Consider the following 16846-nt stretch of genomic DNA (forward strand, 5'->3'; position numbering starts at 1 on the left):
TAAAGATAATCGTTTGCAACCCACACTGTGGTCCTAGCTCTTTGCTAAATTAATCTGACCTAACTCGGCACGGCTGTGATTGACGGACCGCAATCAAATAATTCGAACCCGACGATACTGTTTGTCTGCCTGCCAGCTGCGTGTCTACTGCCCTCAGCTAGTCATAGCTTACTGTTCCCCAGGGTAGTGCAGTTACCCCTGGAAAAGTTACTCAACTGTGAATGCGACTTGTTGCACGTGCACCACATCACACGCACAACAAACGCGTGGTCGGTCGAGGTCCTACACACACGTAACATCACTCACTGGTCGTCTGCTCCGTTTCAGTGACCGGATCTCCGCACAATAATACAATATTAATGGGCGTGTAACATCATAAACAACACATAAACAGATCCCCGCCTTATGTTTACTTTCTTCAAGACTTCTTTTGCAAACTAAATTGAAAAATCCAGGGAAGTAGACCATTTCTTTACTTTTATAAAAGCAAACCCGGTCTACTTTTTGAGTTATTTTATGGCAGTGTACGTACATGACCTTGGGCCGGGTGGGTGGAAGTTGCCGACCCAACCGCCATGGTATAAAAGTAACTTGCACACGTGAAATTAATGTTGCGGTTGTTGTAGTAGCGTCAGCTACCTTTCCTTCCGTGCATCAACCGATGGTCAACTTGAACTAGTCTAAACTTTCATTGCCAACCGGCTGTCGTCTGCCCACCAGTTTTGTTGCCGCAGTCCTGTTTGGACTTGGGCACATTTCATATCATTCTTTAGAAACACTGCAAACTGTTGCTGTACCCAAGTACTGACGAAAAACCTCACCGGACTTTTGACTAGCTGGATTTTGGAACTCGCACAAAAGTCAAGATGCAAAACCTCAGCCTTGTTTTTGTATTAGTGTCTTCTTTGGTCTTTCACGGGATAGTTACGGGCCACTCCGATTCGGAATCGTCGGAAGAGGATGATGGACACAAGTAAGTATAAACAAATTACCAAATTGATATTGTCATTTTTAGTAAATAGTATTATTCATACAGTACAGTACATACAGTGTATAGATACATTCAGCTTTCTTGGATAACTTTCCGTATGGCGTCACCACTTTTTCACTCATTTTTACAAAAAGGGATATATTAATCAGGTAAATTAGATACTATATTATTCTATTTCGAATGAAAAAGTGGTGGCGCCATACGGACACTTTTCCAAATATGTTGTTGCTTTTTCAACATGTCCTGCTCTGTGCCAAGCCATCAAGTTGTCATTTTTGATTTGTGTTCGTGCTTTCAAAGAGCGTTTAGGTTCTCCATGCAAAGAGCAAGGAGGTGCCATCCGTGGTCGTAAATGTTAACTGTGTATCGTTCTTGTTATAAAGCTTTTGAAGAAGAACAGATGACTGCATGATGGATGGGTGTGTGATGGAAATAAATTAGTTAGTTAATAGTAGGTTCTTTGGATTGTTGCCTTAATCGTGGTATTAATGGGGACTGGTTGGTTGATGGGAAGCGCTTGTGTCCAAAACTACTTTGTCCTTGGAATGGGACATAAATAAAAGCCATAAAACTAAAATACCTGGATAAAAGATTGCCCCCTGACAATAGGCTACCACTGGTGCATTCAATCTGCACCCCCGCCCCCCCCCCCCCCCCAACTTAAAGAAGAAGCAGAAGGGCCTACATGTACGTATGTACCTTTGTTGTTTTCAAACCATTTTTAGCAACATGATCACACACCTCCTCACTTAAGCCCACCTATCTTCAACTCTGAACTTCTATTTAATTGCAGAATTTTTGTTATGGACTACTGATTTCAAGGGAATCCTAGTAACTTAACCCTGTATTTTTATAACTTTTTAGAATTTAAATTGAAGTCTTTCAAAATCTGTTATTAGACCAGGGATTAATATACTATAACTTAGAGGAACACGTTGCCTTGGATTGGTCTAGTTGGTCTTTGAAAAGTGTTTGTAACCATTTGTTATAAAATGTTTATTATAAAGATATTTTAAAAGTAGAATATTATAATGATCCACACAAGTATTACTCGAAACTGCGTGGTTTTCCTTTTACCTTGTCAACTTCCACGGTCGATCATTTTATGGTAGTCAAATTGTTGATAATGGTCGACCGTGTTAGTTTGCAAAGTAAAAGTAAAACCACGCATTTTCGAGGCAAATTTGTGTGGATCATTGTTAAAACATCTTTCTAACCATGACATGCATTTTATAACAAAGGGTTACAAACGCTATTCAAAGACCAACTCGACAGACCCAAGGCAACGTGTTTCTTAAAGATTTATATCTGAACCCACACTTTTTATCCCTGCCTTGTGCTGTGGAAAGAGACTAGATTCCCACCGCTCTTAAACAATCCTGTTTTTTACCCACTTTCTCTGGCGCTGAGGATTCTGTGCCCAGAAGCTCTCCATGGTTAAGGCCTACATGTACTAAAGTTAAAGCCATTGGACCCTTTCGGTAAACAATATTGTCCAAGGCCCACACTTCGTGTATCACAACTTCTATATCAAATAACAAACCTGTGAAAATTTAGGCTCAATCGGTCATCGGAGTCGGGAGAAAATAACGGGACAACCCACCCTCGTATCCGCGCGTTTCGCCGTGTCATGACATGTGTTTAAAATAAATCCGTAATTCTCGACAATGAGAATTGATATTGTTTTACTGTAAAGCATTTCATGGAATAATATTTCAAGAGAAGTTTACCTTCTGTAAACCCTGCAAGTTATTTGTAAATCTGTGAACTTTTTTTGTTTCTGTGCCGAAAGGGTCCAATGGCTTTAAAGGTTGAAATTTAATGCATTATTTCAACCATACAGATTACATGATTACATTCTTAGCTGTATCAATCTTAATTCTTTTAAAGCAAAGTGTGATGTCACACTACAAACTATCTTACAGATGAATCTTTAGTTCTTTGTGTAAAAATCAACCCCAGGCCTAGTCCTACCACACTTAAGTATTTTTTAATTTGCTGTTGGCAAGTTGCCAAACTGGCTTGCAAACACCCTCTTAAAAAAAGGAATTTCCAGCCTGCAACTTGGCTTCTATAGTACACTCCCAAAGGATAGTACACTCCCAAAGGAAATATCCTTGACCATGCCCGACTTACATAGCAGGTCTGCCAGCATTTTAACAACTGTTAAATGTTGATTATCTTCACTCATAACACCCACTCAAACCTAAAGCATAATAATGACAGGCAATTAATTTATGATTGAATCTGCTATGTAGGCCTATAGCCTGCAAAGCCTGTTACTTTTTTAGTAATTTTGCCTGTGTTACTGTTGACACATTTTGCGATACCTATAAATATTTCACTCACAGTTGTCGTGAGGTCTGACTTAGTGAACTCCCTCCCATAGGAGTCCGACAGCCTCTTGACAGGTTTACATTGCGTGTCAGGATTTCCTGTAAATTTAAAAACAAGCGGTTTCAATTAAAGGCAGTGGACACTATTGGTAATTACTCAAAATAATTATTAGCATAAAACCTTATTTGCTAATGAGTAATGGGGAGAGGTTGGTGGTATAAAACATTGTGAGAATGGCTCCCTCTGAAGTGACATAGTTTTTGAGAAAGAATAATTTGATTTCAAGACTTCAGATTTAGAATTTGAGGTCTCGAAATCAACCATCTAAAGGCACACAACTTCGTGGGACAAGGGTTGTAATATATAGTTGTGCTTCTTGTTTCTGGCAAATAAAACATTGCATAACAGTAGAATTTACCATCTTTCAATTAGTTTGATCCTTACAAAACATTAACTTTACATTTGTGCATCATGAAGCTAATCAAGCATGCAGCATTAGAGTCCAGCTTTCTCTAGAAGACGATCAGAACATACTGATCAAAACATTGAGTTGAGACCAACGGTTCTTTTCAGAACCACCCCAACTCATTAGAGATAGTCATTACATGGTGTCACTGCGAGCCTTTCCATATCCTATTTCCACCATGCAAAGTTTCTAAAGTCATTGCCTCAAGTTTCACACCTCGACCTATTATTACTAGGAACATAGTAACTTATTAAAGGATCATTGTTTAGTCAGGATAAGACTATGTAGCATAATGTTAAGAAAAGTGGTGGGGATCGGACAGGGGAATTGTGTCATTTATGTGAACTAAAAACGCAGGTCTTGAACTTGGCTCTCGAAGGGGCACATCAATGTTCTTTTGTAAGGGGCACTTAACAAAAATTGTATTTAAACTTTGCAAAGGGCACAGTGCAGCAAAAGCACAGGGCACCATATGGCAAGTGGGTGCTGTTGGTTATTTCGAGGCCAGTTAAGTGTAGTGTCACTGTACAGTAGGCCTACATACTTTTGAACCCAAAGACTCCAGACATTCATCCACAGGTGGGCCTTCTCTGTTTGTGTAAGAAAATTGTAGTGTAACCAGACCCTTTTATTAGGAATAATAAATTGTTACTTTTTACTTCACACTTCATGGAGTCTTTGAGGTTGAATAATAAAACAAATTTTGTTATAGCATAGACAAATAACAAGGTTTGCTCCAACTGTGGACTGATTTCAGTTACACTTTTAAGTTTTGTTATTTTGTGCAACATTTGTTAGAGATTATTGATAAAAATCACACGGTTTGGTCTTGTTCTCTAGTGTGTTTTGTCTGCCACATTCGCTATGTTTATTTGTTCAGCTCAGGCGTAACATAATGGAAGTTAATGGGGAAAGTCTGTGAAAGGTCCCCAGCAGAGGTACCCATGGCTAGATTGAAAGTAGAAACGTTAACAAGCAGCCAGTGATTTATGAAAACTAGGGTAACATTGAAAAAGAACAGGTATTTTGCAAATTGAGAACATCTGGGTTTATTATGTCTTGAGTTTCCAGTTTGAAGTAAAACCAAGTCAAATATAAAAAATGGCCCCAGATGGCAATGGGTCTGAGTCATGCAAACAAAATTGTTTAAGAACTTTGTCTAATTCACCCCTTGTCCCACCAATTCATATCATTATCAAATCACCTCAATGTTTCATACCAGAGAGTACCCAGGGAAAGGAAGCTGTTTTTATTTGTAAAGCTGTATGTGAAAGTTATTTCCAGTGCTGGTTCTCAAGAAAATCAAAATCTGAATGTGATGACACACCTTTCAGATGCCTTGAATTCAAGACCTCAGTTGAGGTCTTGAATTCAATTCAAATATTGAGAAATTACTTACTTTCTCAAAAATCACTTTACTTCAGAGGGAGCCGTTTCTCACAATGTTTTATACTATTCAATAGCTCTCCATTGCTCTTTCAAGTTTTTTTTATGCTATAAAATTATTTTGAGTAATTACCAATAGTGTCCAGTTCCTTTAAAGAGTGGTCATATAGCTTGAGTTTTGTCACTATAATGCTGATTAATAGGCCAAATTGTGTTGACCGTAACCAATGGGAATAGAGGAAATATTTTTGCAGGTAGTTTACAACCATTACAATCTTTTAACGATAAGCGGGCTTACAGATAAAAATTACAGAATTTCTTGTTGGTCCACTCACTACCAAACCAAAGTTAAGACTCTAAAACAGCAGTACTGTAATATCCCAAAACTGTATCTTGAAGGGCCGTCTGGGGCAGACTTTTTTCACCTATAATTAACCATTGACTCTACCAACAGGGGATAGCCGGAAGCTAATAAACTTGAAATCATATCTCCCAGTAATGTTTTTAGTCTGTCCATAGTATATCACAACTCACATTGTCCTTGAACTGTGAAGAGTTTAAATCTCTGGATAGATCTCAGTGTGCGCCAATTTTTCAGGAATTTTAAATGGAAAGTCTGGAGGGAGCTCACAGCATTTCTGATTGCATCAGGTCTCTGCTCTATGATTGCAAAAAGTATTTGTAGAAGTATCTATGAAACAAATTTACGTTGTAGGATTTTTCTTGGTGCTATGGGAATTGTAAGAAAGTGTGTTTCTGCAAGGATTTCAACCCAAGTTTCTTTTGGCTGCATTGTTTGTTGGGTCTTGTTATTGTTAATCCTTTATTCTCTTTTTTCAAGAATTCCCTATTGGGGGTCTGGTTGGACACAGAATTCCCCTTATGGGTCCATTGTACTCTATTGTGTCTATTGTGTAAAAGACCCCACAAGGGCACTCCCATTTAGCTCTCTCACACACAAACTTGTTTTAACAAGTTAGATTTTTTATAGAATAAAGAAACATTTTAAATAATACAGTTACTGCAAAGGCCTACATAACAACAATAATTTTACTAGTGGACACATACTTTAATTTTTCAAGAAGTAATTTCAGTAAAGTGATTGATCATAATTTGCAATAAAGATCATCTGATCAATGCACTCTACTCTGTTGCACCAATGTTCAGATTCTAGTTAAAAACAAATTGCCTTCTATATAAAACGATCCAACGTAACAGAATAAACCACCCAGAAAATCGCTTAGCAAAGGATAGCACTACTTAGGGTAAACATGACACCGAATATGTAAAATGACTTTACCAGCTTTTAATATAGTTCAGGGAAGGGTATGCGATATTATAAATAAAAAAATCCAGCTACTTTGCTGTCCTGGATAACTCGGCCATACCATTACAGAGGTCAATCAGACCTTGAATAATTTGTAGTAAAACCAAAACCATGTGTCATTTCAACTGGGGTTTTCCAAATAAAATTTGATTAAAAATGTCTGGATTTTCAAACTCGTTCATATTCAATGGAAAAGTTAAAATATGAGTTTGGAATTTATGAACAGATAGGCCTACATGTGGGAAAAAGGAAGTGAACGATCTTTCAACAAGTACAGGCCTATATGAAGAATTTTAGGACCTTGAATTATCCAGTCATTTTGGCTGCAAAGTGCTTACGGATAAACCATGAAAAGGGCTGTAGATGTAATGCTTACATCAAGATGGCTGAAATAAAATATAACAAGGTTTTATGTGTTTTTCGTGTGCAGGGCCACTCCATTTGGCTACCTTGTAGTATCACCGAAAGTCTTATTCTCTGGGAAGAATGAATCTATCTGTGTTACAATCAGTGGCTCATCTGAGCCTGTGGATGTCACATTAAGATTCATGGAGGACAATGTGACCCAGATTGCCGCCTTTCCTCTGTTCAGCGTTGAGTTCAGCACAGCCTGCTCAACAATTCAGGTAATTAGATACTCTGGTAGCACCATTTTTGAGGTGTGGTTATATCTTTTTATAGTTGACATTATACTGTAAATGTGTGAAAAATATATATGAAAAAATGCATTGGAGTTGGTTGTGTCCAGCAATGTTTATATTGGTGAACAAATGTGCTTAAAGGGTGAAACCCAAATTGTATTCTTCACTCCGTGGAATTATTGCATCATTCAAACAGGTAAAGCTGTTTTGGAATTGTTAGATGTTGTGACTATCCACCACCAAAATGCATAATTTATTGATTACACAAATTTGTTTACAAATTTATCTACTTGTGCTGTTGTTTACAAGTGTACAACATGCTGATATAACTGCATGAGGTGCACTTAAAACAACAAATGATAAGATAAGATTAAATTGATTTATTTGTTTGAATATTTACTATCTTTGTCTTCTTTCACTTTTTGTATAACCATCGTCCAACAGGTCCCGACTTTTGATGAATCTCGCAAGAATGTCATCCTCAATGTGCAGATGAAGCGATTTGCATCAATGGACACTGAGTTGATGGATGAGAAGACAGTCACTGTCATCAAGAAGGGATCAGAGACTTTCATTCAGACTGATAAACCTATCTACAAACCAGGCCAATCAGGTTAGGAATGTCAATAACTTTCAGCCAATCATGCTGCTCAATTACAACTTTTAGCCAATCAACTTTTACAACATGGGATGTGTAAATAACTATCAGCCAATCATGATGCTCCATGATCACTAATGGCCAATCAAACTTAAACAACATGGGATGTGTAAATAACTTCTAGCCAATCATGCTGCGCCATGATCACCTTATGCCAGTCAACTTTAAAACAACATAGGTTGATTAAATAAGTTTCAGCCAATCACATTACACCATGATCACTGTAAGCCAATCAATGGTATATTTGAATAACTGTCAGCCAATCAAGTTGCACCATCTTTTTTAGCCAATCAACTTCAACAACATGGGATGTGTAAATAACTTTCAGCCAATCACATTATCAGCCAAGTACCATTATCCATGATCACAATCAGCCAATCAACTTTACCAGCAATCCCAGCATGGAAAGGTCATTTGACTAATTAAATTGTCTCCTTGACAGCCGTTTTACATAATATTTATAAGTATAACGTTGTGATGCAGAATGAGGCAAACTTTTCAAAATGATGAAAACATAATCTCTTGTGAGCTGAAACAAATGGAATGGCCCAATGAAAAATATCTACATGTATACCTCTTTAACCTTAACCAATTTAAATTGCTTTGAATAAAAGTTAACCAAACCATTAACAAAAATCCTGTCTTCATCATACAATCTAGAGCTAAACGAACATCCATCAGCTTTACTCCAATCACAACTAATCATGCGTACACCATTTTGATTATCTTCACCCAATCAATTAGTTAAGCTGATTATTGATTGAGCTTACCCTGGGCCTTTTCATTAACTCTACTTATTACAAATAAATTAACTCTACTTAAGTACAAATAATTAATTCTTAAAACTTCGCATGGCAAACAAAAAGTTGCCAGCCAAAAAGTACTTTAATTGACCCATACTGCATCTTTTCAGTGTTTTTTTGCTTCGGAACTAGACTAGATATTTTCTGCTGACCGGAACTTGGACCTTGTTTGACACCTGCAGATGAAATCAATTGACATCCCATGCGTCTGTTATAATGAGCTTTATGTGGTGTATGCCGGATATATGTAACTTGTTGCCTTGATTTATTGGGTAGCTTCCGGATATGGATACTTGTTTGGTATGCCCATTTAGGATGAACTTCAGCCTAGTTTCTTTGAGGCTAGTTTTTGTTCCGTTCAAGACAAGGACTTATTAATGGAAAGTGTCAGTGAAAGTTCACAAAACCCTTCGCAATTAAGTGCAATTTAAGTTCAGTGTGTCAAAATTGTAAAATGCATCAAGAACAACCTTTGCAACACAGTCAAATAGTCTGTTTGCTTGTTTGATTTTATTAAAATTATCTTTCTCCACCGATTTAGTTTATTCAGGTCACAAATTAAACATTAATCTAAGAATTTCTTTTCATATTGAAACAAAGATTTTTAATTTTAACTTTTAAAATGCATTTCAGTGATGTTTCGAGTTCTCACATTGGATGAAAACTTAAAGCCAGATACAACACCTGTAAGTATCTGTTCTATATTTGTAGGTTGAGCTAATAATTATATTCAAGAATATTAATCACTTTAAAAAAAGTGGAAGTGACCTGACGTATTGACTCCAGCAGAGAATTTATGGATTTGGACACTATTGGTAATTACTCAAAAGAATTGTTAGCATAAAAACTTACTTGGTAACAAGCAACGGAGAGCTGTTGATAGTATAACACATTATTAGAAATGACTCCCTCTGAAGTAACATAGTTTTTGAGAAAGAAGTAATTTCTCACTAAAATATGTGAATTGAATTCGAGACCTCAGCTGAGGTCTCGTATTTAAGCATCTGCAAGCACACAACTTGTGCGACAAGGGTGTTTTTCCTTCCATTATTCTCTCGCAACTTTGACAACCAATTGAGTTTTAATTTTCACAGATTTGTTATTTTATGTATATGTTGAGATACACCAGTCAGAAGACTGGTCTTTGACAATTACCAAAGGTGTCCAGTGTCTTCAATTTGAATATCTTTTCAAGGACATATTAGAATTAAGAAATATGTTGCTATGAATGATTCGTAGAGGACGTAATTTAGAAGGCTTGACAACAAATTAAGGAATAAACCATAAGATGCTGTGGTGAAAGAGGAGCGTGTGGTGCGTAGTTCACTGGACTCAAGCTATCAGCAGCAGAGTGTGGGTTTGAATAAAAACATCATCTACAAAGCTCTAGTGAACAATAGCATAGTTCATAATCACTTTAATGCGATTTTATTGCTTTAAATTTGATTTCTGTTAACAGATTTCTCAAATCTGGGTTGAGACCCCCTCAAATATCCGTGTTGCCCAGTGGCTAGATGAGGTGGGAGAGGAGGGCCTTGTAGACCTCATGGTCCCCATGAGTGCCAACCCACCTCTTGGAGAGTGGAAAATTGTGGTCATACGTGGCAAGGAAAGGACTGAGCGAACATTTAAAGTAAACAAATACGGTAAGTGCATTCTTTTGTACCTTGATCTGTGTACTTTAAATGATACCCAAATGTAGGTGCTTGTAAAGGAAATTTTGTAAAACGTTATTTGCAAAGTCTCATCTTCTGCTTATGAGGTACCCCACTTGACCCCCATATCCGTGGTTTTGACCTACCTTCATAAAATCAGATCTTGATAACATATTAGAACATAACATTTGGTGTGGACCGAAGAAAACATGGAGGAGTCTAATATGATAGTAAGTTGGAAAAATATCTAGTTCTGAGTAGTTTTGTTCAAACTTAGATAATAATTAATCCATTCTCTAACCAATAGCCAGTGAAGTTTCCTGAACAATTGGGTAATGCATTCTCTCAAGGGTGTGGAACATACCAAGCGAACTGCGCTGGTTTGACCTATGACCTACATGGTATCTTGTCCCTGGAGTATTGATTCCGTCCTTAAGGCTCCAGATGCCCAATCTCTGTATGGTTTTGCCATGTTCAATTAAGTGAAAAACATATATAATGTTGGCTTTCACTGCAGTTATGTGGCTGTGATCCTTCGTTGACCTCCGACCAGTATTTTATCCCTTCTGGACTGCTCCTATTCCCTGATTACTAACCCTCAAAAAGTTCAAATGATTTACTCTTTCCTCTAAGGCTCCCACTGACAGCCTCCAAGGTCTTCTGTTCAGTTCAATGAACCTGATTTGGGCAAAATTAAATTTAAGCATTTTGGCTTTCACAAGGCTGCTACATGTAGGCCTACATCAAGGCATGTCTTTGATGTCTGAGAATTTCATGTTTTAAATATTTGAGTCACCCTTTCCTCTTAAACTGAATGACCAAGAGTTAATGCTTTTTAAATATGAAAAATAGGAGAAACTTGAAGTAAGTTGATAAGAAAAGATGAAAAAAGGCTTTTTTCCATACTTATATACTCCTATAGTGCTGGTAATGACACTGGCCATCAGTCTGCTTATGAAAACCCAGAAGAAAGTATGTATGAATCAGGATACTACAGCTCAGCTCGTACCTGTCTTATTTTTGGATATTCATAAATACCTGGGACAGTTAATCCAATTTGATTGGTTGAGAGAAGATTACGAGGCTGTGTATGTTTAAATAAGGGAATAAAAGGGTAGCGACGAGTTCTACTGCCGTTTATAACCACAGGGTCGTGGCAGTGCGATAAATGCCGACGCCTTCGGCTCGGCCCTTTCTGGCACAGCATGACCCTGCAATGTTTTAAACGGCAGTTTAAGAAAGAGTTACTACTATTTTATTCCAATTCATAAATCCCTTTTTGGTTAAAAGGCGTAATAAAAACTCTGTAAAACTTATCCGTTTTCTGACGTCCTTGAGCTCTGTACCTGCATTGCACTTTTATGACTTAGACAGTTTTCGGATATGCATCTGGCGCGTAGTTTGCGTCTAAATGTATCTGAAAACAACCAGTTATAAAAAGCTCCAGCTGGGCATTATCAACCGTTTAAACGCCCCCATGTGATGCGATCTCCACCAACAGGAATAGCAAAACTGTCTGGGGTGTTTATGAATGTGCAATACAAACACAGTTAGAATTGATTAAACATGACCTTATTGAACATCTGATGTCACACAAGGCTCATGAAGAATGCAGATACAAGCCTTGAAGCACCTGGCAGGGTCCTCCCAGATGTACCTTTGACCTCCAATCCCATCACACTGAGCCCAATTTCATGGCTCTGCTTACTGCTGAATTCTGCGCTTACGATACAGATTCCTCGCTTACGTGCAAGCGGCGAATTTCTGCGCTAGGCTTGTAAGCGTAGAATGCCTATTAACGCGGAGTACGCACGCGCAGAAGCCAAAATTCGCCGCTATTCGTGAGATACACTTGCCGTAAGCACAGAACAAAATTCGCCGCTATTTGTGAGATACACTTGCCGTAAGCACAGAATTCTCTGCTTCCGTAAGCGCCGATTCGGTGCTTACAGTAAGCAGAACCATGAAATTAGGCCCTGTAGTATCTGGTTGGTCGATTACGTACCATGCAGCAACAGACATTGAAAGTAAATGTATATTGGTGACAAACCTTGTCACTTCGGAGCTGACCAATCATAATTGAGAAATTGAAAGCTTATATCACAGCAAGTTCCTCCACTGGTATCATTGGCTTGGGCCTGTATAAGACCATGCCGTCTTTATCCTTGCACATAAAGACAGGGGACCATCAGAGGTAGCCCTATATAGGACTCTTTCTCTGTACACAGGAACAGAGTCCTAAGTATTGAGGCCCGTTTCTGGGGCGGAAAAATTTCACAGCTTCATAACTTAAATCTTACCTGCAACAAGCCATTAATTTCAACAGATTCACATTCCATGGCGGCATACATTTTTCTGCGGTGGGTTTTGGTCCTCATATTTTCCTCACAAATCCGTCATTTTTGTGTAATAATGCAGCTTCCAACGTTAAAAAATTCCCGTTTCGATCGTTTTCTCACAGTTTTGTCTGTTGTCGTACGTACGCGTATACATTCGCGTGCAAGACGCATGATGCAAGCTTAGACGCATGAATTCTTGCTCACCGTATCTTGACTGCACAGCGTTAACAACACAATTCAAAATTTGCGCGTCGTGCGTCTTGCGTACACGGCAGACTGTGAGAGAATGAACAAAAATGGGAATTCCTTAACGTTGGGAGCTGCATTATTTCATGAAAATTACGGAATTGTGAAGAATATATGACGATCAAAACCCACCGCAGAAAAACATATGCTGCCATGGAATGTGAATCTGTTGAAATTTGTGCTTTCTTGCAGGTAAGATTTGAGTTATGAAGCTTTGAAAATTTTCTGCCCCAGAAATGTACCCTGATGTCCAGGACGTCACTGTAGTACAAAACGAAAGTGTAAGGCCGCCAGGGCTGCATCAGAGGGTGCTATCAGTATGATTGTGCAGAGTGCACCATTTTCACAGCCCAATCTAAAATTGCAGGTCACATGTTGGACTCGTGCAAGTTTAAAACAAGCTATGCAGGGCAATTCAATGTAATAAAGTAAAGGTGGGCTGAGGCTAACCTATCGTATTTTTCTAAATTTTTCACAGGGTTTTTGGATATTTTAATGGAAGGTATCTTGAGAATCAAAGTGTGTTACATTGGTTTTAATCTGCCTTGTAGTTGTTAAATAGTTTTGTCTTGGTAAAATAAGTAAGAAGCAGGCCTCACTGTGTTCGAACACCTTGTATAAAACCCACTGCACTTCGATTCCCTCATTGAAACAAGATTGACTGATGAAGAGTTTTTTAATAGAAATTTTATGTTAAGAGATGTGTCCAACATCTGTTTTAAACAGAATTATATTTTTTTTATGCGATACCGCCCTATATGCACAAGGCCAGACGGCCAGTTCAAGGTCAGGGCTTCACTTTGGCTGATTTGGGCTGTTGACCCAGTTCAACTGTCACCAGGGGCATGTTGCAAAGTAGAAGTACCTCTGGGGCTGAAACAGGGTTACCCCCTTCACAGTCTGTAAGGATATAGGCGTTGGTATTACCCACTAGGAGCCTGGTTTGTTGAGCAGAATGCCTTTTTCCCCTCTGTATTATTAAAAATAACTTCTACCAAGTCTGCTGAACATCTGGGAAAATAGTTCTTGCCTGGATTTCAGGGTTGAGTTTCTTTATTAATCCATGGATTACTCCTATAATGTAACCCTTTAACTTGGTTGAAGGTGAGAGGTGTTTCTTATGGGAGGATTGGCTGTCATTGTTAATTTCTCTACGATTATCAAGGGGCTTGACACAGTGACATCCACATCAATACTGATGTAAAATTATCTGCAATCATTCGGACAAACATTTGGAATGATTTTCCATTTGGTATACATTTTCCATTTGGTAGGCCCCTATGCATTTTCCATTTTGTTTGGTCTGATTTTTTCATTTGGTATGAATTTTCCATGGTCCAGTTTTCCATTTGGTAAGATTTTCTTACAGGTTTACTAATAATTGAGAGATAAGGGAGCCAGTGTAGTTGTTTCAGAATGGGGGTGATTGAACAGGATTTTCTAGACAGTGTCACAATGCAGTAATAACAGACTGCCTTATCTGAGGTTTACCTTTGTTTCGATTTTATAAAAACAGATACTATTATTACTTCAACTTAATCTCTATTAACCCAAAACCCTAATTTATTGCCAGGCAATCTGATGTGTTTAAAAACAAAATAATTTGGAGTACATACTGTCAGCTGCACACTGTTTTAATGAAACAGTCTGCATCAAGAGTTCATACTTAAACTCTCCCAGTCCCAGCAGCCTTCGGTCTGTACTTTTTCTCTGCGTTTTTAAACTGTCAAGTCTCAAATTTTCCCCTTCTACCAAAATGCAATGTTTCATATAGGATGAAACATTTTGTTTAAAGTTTTGTTAATAAAGATTTTTTTATTTTATTTTTAAATTTCACCTTTTAATCTCTTTTGTCTTTACAATAATTTTGATCATATTGCTCTGTATTGTACACTATTTGCAACATTGAATCTATCTATATATAACCAAGATTGTCTAGAAGAGGTGTGAAGGACAAATTTCAGTGAATGGACATGATGGCATGTATCTATTTCCTCTGTTATGTGGCCAGACCTTGTACTAAATAAAACGTTTTTACTTTGTTCCAAGGACCAGATGTCATGTCCATTATCTGTCCGTGGAGGAAGGACAATCAAATGTTTTCTTGTTCATGATCTGACATGTAGATGTAATGAATTGGTTTGTATATAGGATTTATTGCTATGTAGATCCTGAGGGTGTGTCTTAAGCCCTTTTCACAGGACAAAATGCAGCCAGGGTCCCTTGCTACAAAATTTACGAGCATGGATTGTTTATTTGTTGTCATGGTGTGTGACTGATTTTGTTAACTTTCACACTGCAAAGTTAAAAAACTAACATCCCTTGTGCGACATGAGAGTGATAATAATGACAAATTGGTAATCCTGATCACCTTATTAGTTGGACAAGGTAGCACCCACAATAGCATGCGCTGTATGGGCATTTTCACCTAGGACATCGTTCAATAAACAAGGGTTCCTTTCACACGATGATGTAGCCCACGTCCTTGGTCAAAACCTCGCTTGTCCCGGACCTCCGACAAAATGTAGCAATGTTGGACAAGATTTGACAAGGGACCCTGGACACTCCCAAAAGTATTGTCCTTTCACACGAGGTGCATTTTGTAAAATCTTACAACCATGGGAAATAAGAGAGTTTGTCTAGAATGTGCCTGGAGCAAGGGGAACACACATTAAGCATGCATTAAACTACAAGAGGAATGTCAGCCCCCAGCTGAGTTATCCTCATTCATGGTCTTTAGACCTTTGCATTTTAGGTATTTGTAGGCCAATTTTTTGTGTTCTGATCTGTGTTTTTTGTGTGAAGGTTTTAAAAGTAGTTTTTGTTGTCTTCATAATACAAATTTATAGGCAACTTCATCTAGAAAGATACAACAAAAGTCATATTTGAAAGTTTCAGTTGATTAAATGATGAAAAAGTGTGCTTGTTGAAAAAACAGTAACAAATAATCTACTGTCCATTTTTTCAACGAGAATGTTGAATCAAAACATGTGTAGCAAGTACCAACCATACCTCTTGCCTTATTCAAATAGACACCTTACACATTTCCGAAACTGGTCTTCAGGATTTTTGGAGATTCCAATTTGTTGACCTACTTGTGTTGATCTATAATCAATGGGGGCACTTCAGACAAAATAATTGCGCATGATGCTTACTACCAAATAACTTTTGTTTACAGGCTATATGTAATCTCTTTGAATTGTAGGCCTATTGCATTCCCTTAGTTTTAACAAGTTCATCATCAGTTTTAGTTACCTTGTGGATGAATATTGTCACACATTATTCAATTCAATTCAACAATAGTTTAATAAAAACATGACCTAATCAAATGTCAGACTCAGATGTTACCAAATTAAATGACAGATGGTGGGGGAAGTATCCTAAACAAGTGCCCCAAAACATTTAAATCGGGGTTTAAAACAAATGCACCCTGCAGAAACACTGTATTGATTAGTAACCAAATGCTATTGTGGCTATAAGAATATAAAGGAAATTGTGTGTATGCGATGGAAGGCTGTTGTTTTTCACTGGATGCTCCTCAGCAGTTGTTTATCCAATTATGTGAATTCACCGTCCTTCTCATAATAATAGGATTACATACTCCAGACATGGGTCCCCTGGTTTGCTCTTCAGGGGGTCAGTTCTCTACCAGGGTCTGCCGCCTACTGGTCTGGTGTATCCATGGTGGATGGTGGAGAAATCCCAAGAAGACCTCCCAAACCAACCTGCTGGATCACATTCATTAGTACTGTCATGTCAAGTCACAAGTTAATTCATTTTTAGTGTATTTTCAGTATAGCAACATTAGGGCATGATTAGGGGTAGCTAGTCTTGGTGCAAAATGTTATTGTTTGTGACCCAGCCCTTAACTATTTTACTAAAGAGGTGGCATTTGCTATATAAGCCCCCCAAAACAGTTTTCGTAATCAGTGCCTTTTACTTTTAGAGTAAGATGGTTTGTGTGTTATGGTTATAATGGATTGACAGACTTAAGGGT

At 37.9% G+C, this 16846-nt stretch overlaps 1 protein-coding gene across 2 annotated transcripts in view; it reads left to right on the plus strand.

The window, feature by feature from the left end:
* The first annotated feature begins 572 nt into the window (after window positions 1-572).
* LOC139941409 (alpha-2-macroglobulin-like) overlaps window positions 573-16846 on the plus strand; it is a 74325-nt gene continuing 58051 nt past the window's right edge. For both annotated transcript variants that reach the window (XM_071937884.1, XM_071937885.1), the window contains exons 1-5: window positions 573-973; window positions 6938-7133; window positions 7593-7761; window positions 9243-9295; window positions 10069-10255. In XM_071937884.1, the coding sequence (XP_071793985.1) occupies window positions 867-973; window positions 6938-7133; window positions 7593-7761; window positions 9243-9295; window positions 10069-10255 (712 nt within the window). In that variant the 5' untranslated portion in view covers window positions 573-866. The remainder of the gene's footprint in view (window positions 974-6937; window positions 7134-7592; window positions 7762-9242; window positions 9296-10068; window positions 10256-16846) is intronic.

Source organism: Asterias amurensis, chromosome 9, assembly GCF_032118995.1.
Source record: "Asterias amurensis chromosome 9, ASM3211899v1".
Lineage (NCBI taxonomy): Eukaryota > Metazoa > Echinodermata > Asteroidea > Forcipulatida > Asteriidae > Asterias > Asterias amurensis.